Source organism: Barbus barbus (genome assembly GCF_936440315.1).
Source record: "Barbus barbus genome assembly, chromosome: 2".
Taxonomy (NCBI): domain Eukaryota; kingdom Metazoa; phylum Chordata; class Actinopteri; order Cypriniformes; family Cyprinidae; genus Barbus; species Barbus barbus.
Genome location: NC_136730.1, coordinates 40,555,699 through 40,574,995, shown reverse-complemented (window position 1 = coordinate 40,574,995; position 19,297 = coordinate 40,555,699). Strand labels below are relative to the sequence as shown.

Genomic DNA, 19,297 nt, shown 5'->3' with positions numbered 1-19,297 from the left:
CTTTTCTTGCTAAAACAGCACGGTCAGACACTGATGACTGGTTTTTGTCAAACCTTCCTTTCCAAATGTTTAGATTTAATCACGAAATAGGATGTAAAATTGACTGCAGATGGGATTTTTGTGGGATTCTTGTGCTATTTTAAGCACACAGAAAAAACGAGCAGGTTTCTTAAGTTATAATTTACCAAAAGGGCCATGCATCTTGGTGTACTCTCTTACTTTATTAGCATTTGTGGTTCCATGAAGAACCTTTAACATCAAAGCATGGTTCTTCTATGGCATCAATGCAAAAACCCCCTTTAAAAACCTTTATTTTTAAAGAATGTTGGTGAATAAACATATTTAGATGGCTTCCTATCTGCCACATAAACATGCAACATACTCCAAATGCATATCTTTTGATAAGGCTCAAATTGATCCATTGTTTTAAGGAAACTGAGGATGTCAAAGAACAAATTTCCAAAGCATTGTGTGATGATTGTGTGCTCATGCACACAGTTTATGAGGTATGTGGAGGCAAAGAGTCAAGAAACGCAATTACTTACGATTTGTCAGGCACATCTTGTTGCGTAGGGTCTGAGGAACTGCTGTTCTTAATGGTGTTCGCCTCACACTAAAAACAACAGTAGGATACAATCAGTAAAAAATCCTCAAGGTCTCATTCTGATGAATGGCTTTGGCCTCAAATGGTCACCTTGATAAAACGCCACATGTAGGAAACTTAAAGATAAAGCATCATTAATTACATGAGGCTGCTGACAGGCTACAACATAACAGCTGACGAGACAATGCATGTGAGATAGGACTCACCACCACAGGAAGTGCACTGGGTGCAACATTAGGGCCAGCGGCGGCTGGCGTCTGCCCGTGGATGTTCAGTAGATTAAACTTGGGAACTACAGCCACACTGACTCTTCGTCTGGGCAAAGCCTTAGAGAGAAAAAACAACACACATTCTCTAAACACTTCATATGAACACATTTGATCTGTAGACAGGCACATTCTCTGCATCTCTGATCTGTGTTATGCATGTTATTGGAAAGAGTATTACAAAAGACAGGATTTTAAATGCACCTTAGGTTTAGCGATCATATATTCACAGTTATAACTATATTTTCCAATACAGGGTTCTTGAGCTGGCTATATGATTCTCTGGAGATTAAAAAGGTTTTTGATGTTACATTTTTAAAAGGTTCTTTATGTTACAGGTTCTTCGGATTAGTGTATCTGTTTACAGAGGAAAAGTGAAACCAAACAAGTTTTTTGTATCATTATTAGATGTTTTCTAAAGAACCATAGAAGTAAAGAAACCAAAATGTGTTGGTTTTAGTCCATATTTGGATACAAGCTTTGAACTCATCTACAAAACTTCAAATGTTTGGGGTTAGTGAGATTATTATTTATTTCTTTGTCACTGATAATAACCTATTTCCTGAGCAGCAAGTCAGCATATTAGAATGATTTCTGAAGGATCATGTGACCCTGAAGACTGAAGTAATGATGCTGAAAATTCAGCTTTGTATCACAGGAATAAATCACATAAAATGTATTCAGATAAAAAAACATATTTAAAATTTTACTAATATTTCACAATTTGACTATTTTCACTTTATTTTTGACCAAATAAATGTAGCCTTGGTGAGCAGAAGAGACTAAAATGTTCTTTATAATGAAAATGCTTCACCTAAACCTGACTTTAAACTGGCTTTAAAACTTCCTATTTTAGTTGGGGGGGAAACTGCACTCATTAAGCAATTTCAAGGGTTTTTGAAGGGACAGTTTACCCAAAAATGAAAATTCTCCCATGACTTACTCATCCTCCACTTGTTCCAAACCTTTATGAGTTTCATTCTTCTGTTGAACACAAAAGATATTTTGAAAAATGCTGGTAACCAAACAGTTGTCGGTATCCATTGACTTCCATGGTATTTTTTTCCATACTGTAAATCAATGGCTACCATCAACTGTTTGGTTACCTTAACCTTTGGTTATATTCTTCAAAATATTTTATTTTTTTGCTCAACAGAAGAAAGCAACTCACATAGATTTGGAAGAACTTGAATTTTTTGGGTAAACCTTCAAAAAGATTCCCCTATGGCATCATAGGAGCAGGGTCTCCTGAGGTGTCTTTAGCCACAGATTTTTGCCTACCTTTCCCATTTGCACAGACATGGATCTTGATGTACGTGGAACACCATCCTCTGTGCGAAACACATAAGAGATAGTAAGAGATGAAACATAAGCAGGCATGTCTTGTTGTGGTGGGGTGGGGGCAACTGTGGTTTCAATATTTCTGTTTACCTCCAGTGTCCGCTGACCCCGCATAGCAGCGGCTGGAGTTTTGGCTGGCAAGCTTCTTAAACTCCATCAGCTCAGCATGGTCCTTCTCATACGTCCGCTTCAGATTCTCTACGTACTGCATCATCACCTCGGTGGCCTTGTTCATTCTCTTCTCCTGCCATGGACAAAGCAAAGGTTACAAATTATCATATGTACAATCCACAGTGCACTTTGCATCTCCAGAACAGTTCAAACCAAATATTAGAGTGTGTGCAGCGCATTTGACGGAGGATTATTTCCTGAACCTGGGAAAGTAGCCTACAATGCTGGCTTGTGCACAAAGGCTGTTTCTATAAAGTGGGGCAATTACAACTTTGCAAGGACAGTCTGGTGCTTCTGACTTACAGCCTGTAAGTATGTTTTCATATTTAAAAATTTGCCACTAACGATTCAGACGCGAGTTTTGAGCAGTGTAGAGTAGTGCTTGTTGTTTGTCGTTTCTCCGATCACAAATGCAGACATGATCGCGATGCATAAAAAGACAGTATAAGGCTATGTTCACACTTGGCGTCTTTTTTTAACCTGCCGGTGTCTGTTTTACATGATAATCCTACGGAGTAAACCGTGTATTCAAAAAAGTCCTGAGTGCTTTTTAAAACGCCACCGCCGGTGTCTTTTTCTGCAGCTCAGAGCGTCTTTTCAAGTCGAAAAAAGTTGAACTTTTCTGAAAAAAACGCCCTACATCAAGCACCTTTTTGACAGCTGACCATTGACAAGCGAGTGGCGAGTCATTTCCATAACAAAAAAAAAACAACAAGAAAAAGGAGAAGATAGCCGGTAGACAGATCGTACTAGTTTCGGACTACAAGGAGTTGTATGAAACTGTGCATCATCCAACTGGAGCTCCTGGAATAAAATGTTGGAAGCACCATACAGTTTCCTTCCCCGTATAATGTCGCGCTCCCACAAACGTCGTTGTGAACCGACATACCCTCCCCGTTAACTTCAAAAGCCAACATTTCTGCAGCACACAGTGCTAGGCTACCATTGCAGCTGTTGTTATAGCAACAAAAGACGTCCTCGGCTGCTATTTGTAACCAAAATGCTGCCAGCTTTTTATTTTTCTAAAAAAGCACTCTTGCCAACTTTTTCTTGTCAAAAAAGACGCCAAGTGTGAACACGCCCTAAGCCATTATAATCAGTAATTATGTCCCCACTGGATGCAACAAATGCCTCGTTTATAGTGGGTTTTATTGTTTTGGTCTCGTCACGCCAGGATCCAGCATCACAATATGGTGAGAGGCGTAACATTTCTGTCACACGCTTGAAGTAGTCGGCCAATCACAATGCACTAGATAGCTGGCCAATCAAAGCAGGCCTTGCTTCTCAGAACGATGAGCTTTGTAAAAATTGACGAGTTTCAGAAAGGCGAAGCATAGAGGAGCAACAATAATATACAGTATGTGGAAAATAATGTGTTTTTTTAATCTTAAACCACAAACTCATTGCATTACACTAAATACACAAAATAATGTTCTTTTTAGCAATGTCATATGACCACTTTAACTTTGGGAATTCAGAAACAAAGTTTCTAACTGTAATCATGTGTATATTTGATGATTGTATTGTATGTGTGCTGAAAAAAAACATACATTAAACACTAACTATAGTCACACCCAAAAGCAGAGGCATTGAGCAGCACTGTACGGTTTTTTTTGTGCTGCAGTGTAAATACACTGTCATTGGTGTTAACAAATTTTTCCCTGAAATCCAGTCATTTCAATAGAGATTTTTGCATCAGGTTCATTTGGTCATGCTGCCACTTTGACAGAAAGCAGACTTCTGTGTGTGAGCTGTGCTTCATACATTGGAACACTATTGAAAAAAGACATTTAAGCTTTTTTTGCCTGTGAAATTTCCCCGAAATTTTGTTAATGTGACCACACATTTAGTGGTTGACAGGTGATGAGCATCTCACCTGCCTCACGGCTCCCACCATTTCAGCCCGGCTGGAGAGGCGGTTGGTTAGGCGGTGCAATAAGGCGATTGTTTCTAAGAGGTTCTGGTAAAACTCCCGCTGCTCGATGTTCTGCCACAGTGACACAGTGTGCTGAAATGGGACGCCAACAACAATTAGTTACATTCCAGTTTATTCCCAACATGAGTGTTTGTGTGGGCTGTTTACATTCGGGTCTGACCTTGAGAGAGCTTTTAAACTCTTCCAGTTCCTTCTCCGTGTTTTCCTCAGTCAGGGTGCGCTCCCTTTCCGCCTGTTTCAGCCGTGACTCCAGCGTGTAATTGTCATTGCGGAATGCCAGGGACAGCTGCACAAAAGCGTTCTGCAGGGAAAAACAGCAAGATGCATCTATTCACTGTGAAAGTATTTGTCAGAGTGAAAACACTTGTCATCTGTGAATCCATCAGTTTTCACCAATTTAAAATCAACAAGCCTCAGGTACAGTGGAAAATACACATGCAAAATCATAAGGAAAAATAGTTAATTTAGATAAGTGCCATTCTCAGGACAGTGCTATGTGCAAAATAATTAAAAGAATATTAAATTTAGTCACATGAATTGTTTCATTTGGCTGTTTAGTTTGTAATGCAAAATATTTTTTTACACAATATTGATTTTGTTTGAATTATTTTGCATGCCTTCATTTATCGCCATTGCATTTTAAAGATATTTATAGAGCAAAAATAATCCAAAATAAAACTGCTTGTAAAACATTATATTGAAAAGAATATTGAAACACCACTGTCTCTTTAGCTTTTCATTAAAGGTTACATTTTCTGAAAGAAAATCTCTGAATTCATTCTTTAAAAAAAATAAAAGAAAGAAAGAACCATTGGGGTTAATGCTATTACTAATAATAACAACAGACAAACACTTTTCAGGTATGCTATGACCTTCTCATATGTTCTGTTATACCATGATGTACTTTCTTTACTAAGGCTGCATTTATTACATACAATTAAAATAGTAATACTGCAAAATATTATTACAATTTGAAATAACTATTTAAAAAAATTTAATTTATTCCTGTGATGCAGAGCTGAATTATCAGTATCATTACTCCAGTCTTAAGTCACATGATCCTCCGGAAATCATTCTAATTTGCTTTCCAAGAAACATTTCTTATTATTCTTAGTGTTGAAAACAGCTATGCAGCTTAATATTTTGTGTAAACTGTGAAAACGTCACTGATAAATTTAACGTGTCCTCGCTGAATAAAAGAATACATTTAAAAACACCTTACAGAACCTAAACTTTTGAACAGTAGTATTCATTTGATTGGTTAATTTTGCAGGGTTTAATACACAGATTTCTCTACCATATACATGACAGACAAATAACTTGACTTGACATGAATTTGCACTTTTCAGAACTTTCTGGATCTAACCAGAGAAAGATGGAGGAAAGCAGCAATTTTATGGGAACTTTACTGTCAGGAGTGCAGCGGCAGTACAGCCAGTATTGTCTGAATATTAGAGAGGAAAATACATACAAAGGCATGTTTGTTTCCTCACAGGGGACAGGAACTCAATAAAACCCATCAAATTGCCATGTCCTAAGCCAGGCTCAACATCACAGACAGCCATGGCCTTCACGGACACATCAAAACAGCTGTGATGCAATTATGATAACCTACTGATTCATGTGCCCTTGGACTGTATTTTCTTAATTATATACGGGACCAAAATGAACAAAGACCAAATACAAGTGAAATTGCAAGTTCTAGGGAAAAAGCACAAGAATGAATGAATGAATGAATAAGAATTTGATCATTTTACTTTTTGTCTTCATGACAAGCATGATTTAGCTTTATTTTTATCTTTATTTATTTATTGAAATGAAACTCAAGAATATACACACCTCAACTTCCTTCTCTGAGAGCGGGGGTGCGCTGCAACAAAAAAGATAGGAGTTGTAGGGATTTTTTGAGGGGTATTAATAGTAAGGAATTGATCAATCTATGATCAAACGATGGTTTTGTGAACACACCATCCAGGTAAACCTCGGTGCAGTTTGAGTTTGCGTAGCATGACGTCTGAAATGTTGGGCATAGCGTCAGGTTTCTCTTTGGCCTCCTCTTCACTGGGAGAGCTGATGAGAGGAGAGGATGGACCTGAGAGATAAACCGATTACTAAGGTTTACCAGAACTGTAAAAGGAAATCATTATGAGCACTATGTGCTAATAGTGACACATATGGCGCCACTGCATATATATTTCACATAATGTAACTCAGTGTAAAAACAAATAGATAACACATTAAAACAGGCGTCTATGAAAATTAAATCCCATAAATATGGAAAGGTGGAAAGCCTTGCATATCTGCTCCATGTTCTACTGTTGTATTGCAAACTTGCACTGTTATTATGATTTATATTATGTGGTCCGTTTGGATTTTTTAAAAGCTTTTTATGCATCAGGCATGTTGTTACAGACAATTGTAAAAAAGAGAGTAAGTGTTCATTAAATCAAATAAAAACAACCCTGTTTTTTTTTTCTCTCAAAGTTGTGAGTACCATTGACTGCAATTATATGACTGACAGACTGCAACGGTTTGAGTTAAAAATCTTTTTTTGAGTTCTACTGAAGAATTTTTTGGGTGAACTATCCCTTTAACATTTTTGTACATAAAACAAAATGTTGTTCCAATGTTGTTTGGACTCCAGCATTCATCAAAATGCAGATCATGCAGATCTGGATTGACTTAAGGGTGAGCAAATGATTGTAAAATGTTCATTTCTGGATAAACTTCAAGCCAGCAATATATAAAATAAGCTGCAATAAGCTTATGCACAGACTGAATCAAGATGATCACACAGAGTTCATACCTCGTTCCTGCTCGGTCGTTTCATTCAGGTCTGGAAGCTTCGAGCTGGAGATGCTCTGGTTACGTATCAGTTTGTGCTCCTAGAGAAGGAATGAAAACTGTAGTGATTTTACTAAATCGGGTACATAACATTCCCTTTACTCTGCCAACTGGGCTCAAACCTCAGAGAAAGCCTTAAAAGGAACATTAAAAACTACTAACATAGCATGGTTACCAGGTTGGCCAAAGACAACAAAGGATTACCTCACGCAATTTGGACAGTTTTTGAACATTCCCAGGTGGCACAGGGAAGTCCTTGTACCCAGAGGACTTAAACAGAGACTCCCTTGAATTGTCAGAGAGATCGTCCTCCCCTTTGGGAGCTGCATTCCTCATGTTCATGGAGCCCACCGTGTCCCAGGAGACGGCTCTCATCAGAGGAGGGAAGACCCCTATTGTTTTGATTTCGGCCGTGCATGGGGCTTGCTGTGTTGATGGCCGGGGGACGGGTTTGGCTACCCCTGTAGCTGGAGGTTGACTGATGCCACAGCTAGAAGTCACTTCCTTTTTCTGGGCAGCATGTTCAGAGTTCTTCCCCTGGTCTGGCTTCTCCTTCTGAAACACAACGGGATCTCTGGCTGGTACAGCGGTGACATAACGCGGGGTTATAGTTCCTGAGGACACCTTTCGCTTGTCACTGGGCATCCAATCTACTAGCCTCATGAAAGTCTGAGGAAGAACAAGAACAAGAGAGTGAGTTTAATGATTAAGAGAATGAACAAGTGCATTAAAACGATCAGAACGTACAGTTTAGTTTATAACATTAGTTTTATTCATTAAAGCATGAAATTAAATCAAGTATGCATTTATCTAGGTTATTGTTAATATAATATAATGCAACATTTGTTTTATATTATTTATATTGTATTGTGTACATTAAAATAATATATTATTAAATACATTTATGCTCATTTCTACTTTAAACATACAACTGTATGTATAGAAAAAATATAGTACATTAAATATTTATGTAAAATTCATATTTATAATAATAAAAACAAATAATTCGAATTTAAAAACCATGATAACGCATCTGTTAACACATTGAACTTTACTGTAGAGTATTATCAAGGTCAAATAATTGTATTATTTAAAATAAGACTATATATTGTACATTGTTTATACATTTTAAATGGTTGTAAAAGATAATAATCTTTTATTGTGCTTAAAAATACTTATTTTGATGTGTTCACTGACATATTAAAGCATATTAAATGTGAATTCACACACATTTACTAATAGTTTATTATCTGAAAGACTGAAGTAGGAAGATTCAAGCAAGAAGAGCCGAAGATATAACATTTGTTAGAACAAACCTCCTGCTCTGGGTTACTGGTGTCCTCTTGGTCATAGGTAGATGAGACCTCCAGATGCTGAGCACATACACAAACAATTCAATATTATCATCACCAAAAGGATGCAACAACACTATACAGAAGGGAACCTGAAGTGGTGCTCACCTTAGCTAGGGAGAGACTAGCTGGAGGAGTTGAGGTGACCTCAGGACCTGGTGGAGAAACAAAACCATTTAGCTTAGATCAACCAGAGATCTCTGATCTTTGCAAACGTGACTGAAAGCACAGCATGGTACCTAGCTGTGAGGGTGCGGAGAGGGAACTGCTTCTGGATGGTCGGGGGGAGGAGCATGGCGTTGGATTCGGAGAGAGAGCTGTAACCCAAAGACATTGTTACCCATTTTTGGACATGCACTGACCATCAAGATTTCAAAGTTTGGATATCACTTTGCTTTATCTCTCATCGAACTGTGAATACGCTCAAGTCAGTAAGCTGTAGCTGATGTGCAGGATAAAGGAGGAATTTTGGCTGGGGTGCAAGACATTTGAGGACATGCGGACATGTACGTGATGCTACAGTCTGATAAGCAAGGAAGGAAATAAACAAGCTGCTTCTGAAATAAACATTTCAAGAATGCAACAAAAACAATGGCATTCACCACTTGGAAAAGGTTTTCTTCATTATTAATATCAATGACAAAAATTCTATATTTTTTTCAGTTGCTCTTCAATTGTTTAGTTGATAATATGCTATCAGTTAACATCAAAAAATAATTTTTGAGATGCACACATGATATGCACAAAGATACTAGAAAAGGCTGGATACTCGAAGAACTGAAAATGTCTAACTGCCTAGAAAAGCACTCTAGAATTAAACCTGGAACATTACATTTGAAGGAAATGTTTTATTAAACTTCAAAATGTTCAATAAAAATAATGAAACGATCTTAGATCTGTGGACCCTAACACAATATGCAAAGGTCCCCCATATAGGCTAAACTATTTCTAGTTTTTTTCTAGTAATTTTTTACCAGGAGATATATTAAACTAACCACAATAAATGTTGTGATTCTAGTAGTTTCAAAAAAAAAAAAAAAAAAAAAAAAAAATGGTAAAAGGAAAATAAAATATACATAAATAAATATATATATAAAATATATTTAGATTATTTCAATATATGAAACTGTATTAATTAAATCAGACAAAATCATTTGAGGAATGTGTGTGTAGTTTATTTTTTAATTTTTTAAAACATTTTAATTAATACATTAAATTATATTAATATAATAAATAAATGTATAAATAAAGAACATATTTAAGTATAAATCAAGTATTTTTTTTATTGAAATATTTTATTAATTTTTTATGACTATTTTACTTTCACGTAAAGCACTTTGAATTACCATTGTGCATGAAATGTGCTATATAAATAAACTTGCCTTGCCTAAGTTTAAAAAAGGCACTGTCCTATATGGGAGAGTAATCATGTTGTACCTGTTGGAGATTCAGTGAGGCTACAGGTGGAGCGTCGGCCTCTGCGCTGCAGGAAGCGATCGCTGACTTTCTTGGCCTCGTCGAGCAGCTCCAGATTCTTCTGACGTTCCTCTTCAGATAACTGCAGCTCAGGAAGCTGATCCTTCACCAGGTCTATCACGTGTCCATCATCATCTCAAACACAAATACACACACAACCTAAACACAGCTGTGACCCACAACAACTCGCCAACTCATCTCAAAGGAGGAAGAAAGTAAACAGAAATCAAAATGTTATGTTAAAATGTTATTTTAAACTTCCCTACTGCAGCGTCCATAATGCATTACTTTAATGCTTAAAAAAAAAAAAATTACATACATTTTACCTTACAATATTCCATCTGAAAACAAATGGCTCTAAATACTAAATAAATATCTAAAGCAGTATCTTTTCACATTGGAGTGTGTAGTTGAACATACCCACTGTGGTGATGGGCCATGAAGAAGCAGAGTTTCGAGAGAGGCGAGGTCTAGGGCTGTGAGGTCTGGCACACAGATAAAAAAAACATTAAACCAACACATTCTCAACATAACTGAGCAGGTTTATATTCAGCTTAAGTACAAACAGTGACTCTTTATGAGATTTTACACTGTCAGAATTACTAAAACTGCTGTTTAAAGACTGTACAATAAAGATTTTTTTAGTATCTTTTAATGGGTCTTGACACGAATACCTTGCTTTCTCCAGAGGACAGGGCTCTTGCTTGCTGACTTGTCTTGGAAGCACAATAGCTGGTGGAGTCATGACTATATTCCCCATCTTGCTTTCAACTGGAGCGTACTGCAAAAAAAAAAACACAAGGATGCTTCACTGGCTGGCTGTAATGTTTTTGATCATATTCTTGGAGACTAGTGAGGCTGAGGGTTTTACATTTCTTAAACGGACACTTTGCAGAGTTCATAATATTTGGCTAAATATTCACATTCGGCATGATAATGTTAATTCAAGAAGAACTGGGGAATGTTCCTATTAAACTAAATGTGATCCGGCCTGTTCCTGTTTAAACTCGCTGACCTGATACAAACAGAAATGTGGAATAAAAAGGCAAAAGTGACAGAAAAGCTTGAACTTGCACATAATAAACAAACTTTTGAACACAAAAGATATTTTAAAGAACATATGTGACCAAACTGTTTTTGGTAGCAATTCCATAGCATTTTTTTCTGTACTATGAAACTCAACGGCTTCCAGCAACTGTTTGGTTACCAACATTCTTTAAAATATCTTCTTTTGTGTTCAATAAAAGAAAGAAACTCACAGGTTTGGAACAACATGAAGGTGAGTAAATGATAGAATTTTCATTTTTGGCACAATGCAAAAATGTACATTTATGTCATAAAAAAACTTGTTCTTAGAAGAAGATAGGCTAAAATTAGGAGAAGCAGTTTTGTGTCAGAAAATATGACAGGGGATGTCAGGGATGCATGACATATCAGCACTATATTGGTTCCCGGAAAATATCAAGGTTTTTTAGATTCAGTAGTTTCAGCAGTGGCTGATACTGGATATATTTAGGAGTCAATATTTGAAGAGTTTATTTACAAAAAACAGATAACTCTCAAATATCATGTTTTTTATTATGCTACCATGTTTTTATTGTGTTAGTTATCTGTATTTTGTAGTTATTTTTTACCTAATCAAAATAACCCAACTGCAGTTTGACTGAGATTCATTGGAATTCACAATGAAAAAACATGGTTTTTGAAAATTGATATTATCTGCTTTTGCAAATGAACTCTTCATATGTTTCTGTTGAATTTAAGATTATACTGACACATCTCAACATAAAGACAGTATATTTCGAATTTCTTTTTAACGTCTTGCTTTTTTGGTGTTATTTTAACCATAAATCTAGCTAATTGTACTAAATTTGTGCTTAAAAAAAAGGATAACAAAATAAAATATTAAATCTTAATTCAATATATATATATATATATATATATATATATACTCTGAAAACAATTCTAAATATTACATGCAGACTACTTTGCTTATTTAAGTGCAAAATTTGGCCAGAAAACAAGACTAATGATTTTTTTGTAGAGTACTGTAGCGGCAAAGAGAAATTAAGAGCAAACAGTAAGATGTGATGATTTATCAACCACAGCATTCAGTCCTGAGGCAGTATGGGAAATGTCCCAACTGTACTCTGCAGCGGGTCCACTTTTCTAGCCCCTGCGCAAACAATTTCACACATGCCAGCTCAAAACACTTAGTTTTATCCCATGGGAAAACAACATGTTGAGATAACATCCAATTTACGAGAGGAAGCAAAATATTAGTCTTTGCAATAGTCAAATTACACTGTTGTTTTTCTTTTTTCATTGTTACATAATTCTGTAACTACTGATTTATAGCTGATCTATGTAAATACTTTTAATAATTATATGCATATATAAAACTCCATAGTCTATTACAGTCTATTATAAAATAGTTTCATCCTTCATAAACAAACAAACAAACAAAAAAAATTCAAAAAGGAATTGCTCTCTGACAGAGATTTACATGCCACAAACCATCAAGTGCTATCATACTTTTATACACAAGAACCATCACGCCGCGCTAAAGTCCTTGAGTTGAGTACTTCAGTACAAAGTGGAAGTTTTATTTGTTTGGCCTTTATTCTGGGATTAGATTACTGAAGTGTAATATGATTTTAAAGAGTGGTCTTATCTGAGTCCCAACGTTTTATGAGTCAGTGGATTGTACTCACTCAAGAATAAAATAATGGCTATAATGATACAACAACCCCTGACAGGCTTTGATGCTGAAATGGTCTGTGGTCTCCCAAAGGAAAACAGAACAGTAAATCCCGAAGCTTGACATCAGTGAAGCAATAGCTCCTAAAGAGCCTAATTTACTTCAAGCGAAATCGACGAACAAACTGGTGTGATGCAATTTCAAACAAAATCAGGCCAAAACGAAGTTCATTTTGGGAGTTCAAAACAACTCACCAAAGTGAACTTTACGAAAAAATTAGCTCCAACCGGTGAACACCTTCAAACTGTCCGTGGCAATTACATAACAGGTAGGTGTGCTCTTGGGCTCCGCCTCCTTTGACATGGCTCCACCTTCTTTGCACACAAAGTGCAGAGCTGCTTTATAGTATTAATTGCAAGTAAACTGAAAACTACACTGGCATTGCTTTTTCATGTTGAATAGTGTAATACTGTTTAATAATACTTTAAAGCAATCTATTGTTTAAAGCGCATTATAAATAAACGTGACGTGACCTCACTGAATTGCAGAGCTGCTGCAAACATATCCACTGATCAAATGCTTTCTTAACTGCTGCTTTCCTCGCATTTTTGTTATGTGTTCATTTTGTTATTGAGAGGAAAGCGTGCAGCACATATTTGCATATTCATCTAAATTTCGCTCTCAGCAGTACAAAGTGTACAAAAAACAAACAAACAGAAAAAAAACTAAGGCATTGGGGCCCTAACTGTGTAACGTGACATTATTAAACTAGTAGGATTTCAAATTTCAAAAATCCATTGTGTGGCATTAGGGTACTGATAACATCTGAATCCTCACTGAGAGCGGAATGTTGTCTTTCAGGAAAAGATTACATGCACTTTCTTCCTCCTCAGATAAACATCTTTATAGGGATCATATGTTAGATGTGATGTGGTTAGTGCACGTGTTTGAAGGTAAAGAGAGTCATTTTTGCACTGTTAGTCACACAAAACTGAATTGCAATCTGTGTTTGATTAGCCAGATTGGGTCAGTTATATATCAACCAGTGGTGGGACTGTTAGACCGACTAGTGATAGAGGTTATGGAAGACTGGATAGGAAGGAAGACTGATTAAATAGGTGACGAGTCTGAATCTGGTAGGCAGAACCGGTTCTCTGGTGTGTGTAATCATGAATTTGGTGTTGTTTGATAAACACCACAGTGAATAAAAAAATTTGAACAGCTCTTTGAAAACATGTAAATAGTCTTTTGCTCCCTTTTTTTTTAAAACTTGCCATGCAGAAGTCAGAAAGTTGCACACGCTTCCCTTCCCTTTTTTTCGTAAGTTCTGTCAGAAAGTGAAAATGCATTTTCATTCAGCCTGTCTGCCGTTTTTAGGAATTGGTCTAAAAGGTCCATTTTTTTCATATCAGACATTAAGCAAAAAAACAACCATGAAATACAATTTTTTACAAAATCCATTTCTAGCAATGATTCATATGTGGTATGAAATCCTATTGAAATTTCTATGTTGCTGTTGTTGCTGTTTTTGGCATAGGTATAACAATGCAACGTCATTGCCATAGAAAGCAATGCAGAACATGGAGAAGGAAAGAGTGGAATGGATACACACATATTTAGATTTGGACTGACAGCGTGAATGTAGCCTGATGTGATGTGAAAGATAGTTTGACTCACTGTAGAGGGCGAGCTGGATGTACTGTCGAGCTCCTCTGGGGAGTCTTCCTCTTCCTCAGGAAGGGTGGGCATGGTGGGGATGAGCGGGGGCCGAGAGCGTGTGTGAGGGAAGATAAAAGGAGTGACAGATTCTGTCACAAAACTATGAGCTTTCTTTAGTGAAGTTTGCTCACCCTGTGACTGTGTGAACTGACATACAGCAGAGGGGTCCTCTTGGTCCTGTACAGACACAACACAGCACAACACGTACATGTATGAGGAAACAAGCTTATACAGTCCCAGAACAGTAGAGTCTTCTCTAGTGCCATGGTACACTGAAGGTAATATCATTGTACTGTATTCAAATATGTGCTACTGAACTCCAAGGCACTGTAATGAATACAAGGAGAATAGTCAAAGACTGATTAAATGGGTGACATTTAACCCTTCTGATAGTGATTCAGCTTCATCGGAATTTTTTATGGAAAATAACCTATTTCTGTTTAATTTTTGATGTGATAATTGAATAAAAAATATGGAAAATAAGCATTCAACTCAAGTTGCTGTGTTTAAATTGTATTATACATACACACTTTTTTGTATTCTTCTCACTAGATCAGTGGTTCTCAAACAGAGGGGCTGAAAAACTTCAAGATGACTTAAAATGGTTTAAAATATAACAAAGCAAGCACTAAAATAAGTCCAAACAGCATAAAATCAAGATACTTTTTAATTTACCCCCTTAACAACTGTTTTATTTTCTCTAAAGAACTAGGATTCCTACTGTCTAGAAAACCTTGGATATATGAGGTAGCCCGATTTTAAAAGTATTCGAGACCTGTAAATGTCATGTAAAATTATAAAATCTTCATAGGGAAATGATAATGATAACAAATCCTAAAGACGGACTTGTTGTGAGTTTCCAGGTTGTTATTCGATGACTTAGCCTATACTGTTGTTGAAGTCTACTCTTTGCGTTATTTCAGATTATTTTAAAAATAACCATCTTTAACATTGGAATTCTTGGGGGGGAAATACTAGTAGATGCAGAAAATCACATTTACAAATTACATTTAATCATTTAGCAGATGCTTTTATCCAAAGCGACTTACAAATTAGTACAATAGAAGAAGATGCATGTATAGGAATAGGAACCTCTTAACCACAGTGTGACATTTGGTCGGCAAAATATATGCATGTTTCCCCCCACTGGCATTTGTCCTATCACAAAACCCCATCTCATGTTCCTGCCTCTCAGAGAGGCTCAAGAGGAAATGTTTCCCTACAGCAAAATAACAGTTACTGATTGCATCTCATATACAAAAATACTGCTACAGTAATGAGCACTGCCAACAAAAACAACATCCGAAAGTGTCATCATCAGGAGAAGAAAACCTCTTATTTGTAGAATAAATATGGGACTAACATCAACAGCCAATGAGAGTGGAGTATTTGCCTATTTGTATTACCTCTTAACATCATAAATGTCTAAAAATATGCATGAGTCATTAATGCAGCAAATCATAATGGGGCTGTTTCACTTGTGTGAAACCATCTGTCTGTTGAGTTATGGTATAAACACGGCTTGGTCTCAAGATACAGTTCGAGGAGAAAGGAGACTCACTCCTTCATTCTCCCAAAGGAATGCATTTCAATTTCCATTAAATCTCATCTGAATGCTACACAGGCTATCTTTGGCTTCCTGTACACCCAAACAAAATAAGAGACAATTTCAGAGACAAATCCTATTTTAGTGAATGTCTAAGGGAAGAGAAACTCAAGAGTGTTTACACAACAGTGAATTCACATTTGAGTCATTATAAAACTGGACCATGATTGTACAGAAGAAAACAGACTCCTCACTAGTAACAAGCACAAATAAACCCTGCATCACTCGTCCCACACACCTCTATCACGTAGGAATCGACTAAATAACTAATCAAATATTGGCTGGAAATGTCACTGGATTGACAGCTGCATCACTAAATAGGTTTTTACTAGTGCTGTCAAACGATTAATCGCATCCAAGATAAAAGTTTTTGTTTACATAATATATGAGTGTGTACTGTGTCTATTTATTATGTTTATATAAATACAAACACATGTATATATTTATGAAAAATATGTTACGTTCATGTATTAAATATATTTATATATAAAATCAAATATAATAATATAAATGTATATACATGTACATATTTTCAAAATCTATACTGAATGTGTGTGTTTTTATATATACATAGTAAAAAGGAAAAAGAGGAAGTGATGTGTGGCCAAGTATGGTGACTCATACTCGCAATTTGTGCTCTGCATTTAACCCATCTAAGTGTACACACAGTAGTGAACACATAGTAGTGAACATACACCCAGAGCAGTGGGCAGCCAATGCTGCGGCGCCCCGGGGAGCAGTTGGGGGTTTGGTGCCTTGCTCAAGGGTCTCACCTCAGTCGTGGTATTGAGGGTGGAGAGAGTGTTAGTTATTCAATCCTAGATGATACAAAAATACTAAACACTCCTCCTTAAATTGGGGTTATATTAGAATCAAAACATTGGGAAGGATGCATACCTTAAATGGGAAAAACATTCTCGAGTCCAGGTTAAAAAGAAGGATGGAGTATTACTGAGTTTTTTTTTTTTTTTTTTTTTAGAGGCAATTGTTTCCAGAAGCATACAGAGAATTAAATGAAGGAATTCTCAATAAACAATGTGTTTTTATCAGTACATACTGTATATCCAAGGTGCATGGCTCATTGTGGACAGTGAATCAGTACCAAACGAAATGATATGGTTCAACAAACTGTTTGATAATGGATGTAACTCACCCCTGGAGTGTCAGTTAGATCTTCACCTTGGACACTCGGATTCTTTGATGTTTGTGAGTCACTTGTTTTGGGTTCCTCTTGAATCTCACTGTTTCCTGTCCTTGCTTGACTCTGTCCACTGCTCTCAGATTCCTCTTGACTCCTCCCAGTGCAATCTGAATCCCCTCTTCCCTCTTGACACCTCCCAGTATCCTCTACTTGTTTCTCCCCTGATGAATTGAATCCTTGATTATCCCAGACGTCCGCTGACTTGGAAGGCTGCCCTTGGTTCAGAAGTTTTAAGGCCTCTGTCCTACAGCTAAGTTCTAATTTTTGGCACTTCCCAGAACTCTCTGTTTGTCCTCTGCTGTTTTGTAGCTCAGTTCCTGCACATCCAGTATGTACTTTATTTTGACTCCTGCACGATTCCTTGTTTACAGCTAAGGTGTTCCTAATAGCCTCTGACTCTGAGAGGAAGCTGTCATTGCTTGCTGGCTGGTCTAACCTAAAGGAAAACAAAGAACAAAACAACTCACTCACTGTTCATAACCTATGCAATCTAGAACAATGTAGCATACCAATATACTGCTTATTAATACAATACAACCAGATTATTGCATTTTATGAAAGAAAATGTGAGTGGTGTTTGTCCATGCCAAACTCAGCACAATGAAACCAGGCCCATAGACTTCCACAGTATTTTTTTTTCCCATACTGTGGAGGTCAATGGGGCTCAGCAGCTGTTTGGTGATGAACATTCTTCAAAATATCGTATTTTATGTTCAACAGAAGAAAGAAACTCATGCAAGTTTGAAACAACTTGAGGGTTGAGTGGAATTTTCATTTGTGCGTGGAGTATCCCTTTATCTAGAATCCTTTTAATTGAGTGCATATTATGGTATCTAGATGGTTCCTAAGATGTTTGGGTGAGTAGTAGATGGTTACTAGGGTGTCCTGGTGGTTGCTCAGTGGTTAATAGACAGTTTTAGGGTCTGAACATGTGCATTGAGGTATTCCGGTGGTTGCAGTTATTAAAAGGGTCCTATTATGCTTTTTCACTTTTCAACTTTAGTTAGTGTGTGATGTTGCTGTTTGAGAACAAAAAAAGATCTGCAAGTTTACAACGCTCAAAGTCCACTCTAACAGTAGATATTCTCTTTAACAGAAAACACTTTTCATAAAGGTCGCCGTGATTTTGCCAAATCAGACATGTTCCTGGATCACCATATTTTGTTAATCCTCGAACAACATTCCTGTCCAAAAACATAGTTTTAACCCTATCCCTACCCCTAAACCTACCTAACATTTATCCCCAAAATCAGAAGGAAATGATAGCTGAAAAACAAGGGTGCAGAAGCACCTAACCCTTGCTGTAAGTCTAAAACATTTCCTGTAAATTTATCCCTTAATTTTGACTGGTTGATTGGGATGTTGTTCCAGGATCATGTTGTACTAACCCTAACCTCACCCTAACCCTTTTCCTATGTACAGTAACGGCAGTTACTTTTAAATGGCATATACAATTGTATCTAGAATGCATAAGAAAATTACACACACACAAAAACACCACTCTGAAACGTCCTGTAAAATCGGTGATTGCAAAGGTTCTGCATCATCCTCTTGTTCATAAACATTCTCAGGGTCTGAATCAGGCTTGAACAACAACACCCTCAGAAATAAAGGTACAAAAGCTGTCACTGGGGCAGTACCCTTTCAAAATGTATGCATATTGGGTGCATAATGGGAGCATATTGGTACAATAAAGGTACATATTAGTACTTAAATGGTACATATTAGTACCTTTTGAAAAGGTACCGGGCCCAGTGATAGCTATTGTACCATTTTTTCTGAAACTGATTTGGCAAAATTGACAACATCGTGAATATTTACAGCTGAAACCAGTTACGGTAAGGGGGGTGTCATTTCTGGAACACACTCAAAGCGGTTCACCAATCACAACATACTGGGCCAGCTAACCAATCAGAACACATTTTGTATCATCAAAACAGGAACTAAATGGGTCATTTGAGGGTACTTTCACTCCTGGCCCGTTGTTTCAGAACCTGACGCATTTCCCCCTTAGCTCAGTTCGTTTGGGCATATATGAACACGGCAATCGCGCTTGGATCCGCACCAAAACAATCGGTCC

At 36.9% G+C, this 19,297-nt stretch overlaps 1 protein-coding gene across 6 annotated transcripts in view; it reads right to left on the bottom strand.

Moving 5' to 3' along the window:
• The window catches only part of LOC306883309 (inositol 1,4,5-triphosphate receptor associated 1-like), a 34,964-nt gene that overhangs the window by 2,844 nt on the left and 12,823 nt on the right, over positions 1–19,297 (bottom strand). For all 6 annotated transcript variants that reach the window (XM_079438481.1, XM_079438480.1, XM_079438479.1 and 3 more), the window contains 18 exons: positions 17,170–17,653; positions 14,369–14,587; positions 10,665–10,771; positions 10,411–10,475; positions 9,952–10,125; positions 8,754–8,831; positions 8,623–8,669; positions 8,479–8,535; positions 7,367–7,831; positions 7,125–7,203; positions 6,287–6,410; positions 6,158–6,188; positions 4,479–4,619; positions 4,259–4,390; positions 2,302–2,455; positions 2,152–2,201; positions 811–930; positions 546–613 (listed from right to left, as the gene is read on the bottom strand). In XM_079438481.1, coding sequence (XP_079294607.1) covers positions 546–613; positions 811–930; positions 2,152–2,201; positions 2,302–2,455; positions 4,259–4,390; positions 4,479–4,619; positions 6,158–6,188; positions 6,287–6,410; positions 7,125–7,203; positions 7,367–7,831; positions 8,479–8,535; positions 8,623–8,669; positions 8,754–8,831; positions 9,952–10,125; positions 10,411–10,475; positions 10,665–10,771; positions 14,369–14,440 — 1,964 coding nt within the window. In that variant the 5' untranslated portion in view covers positions 14,441–14,587; positions 17,170–17,653. The remainder of the gene's footprint in view (positions 1–545; positions 614–810; positions 931–2,151; positions 2,202–2,301; positions 2,456–4,258; positions 4,391–4,478; positions 4,620–6,157; positions 6,189–6,286; positions 6,411–7,124; positions 7,204–7,366; positions 7,832–8,478; positions 8,536–8,622; positions 8,670–8,753; positions 8,832–9,951; positions 10,126–10,410; positions 10,476–10,664; positions 10,772–14,368; positions 14,588–17,169; positions 17,654–19,297) is intronic.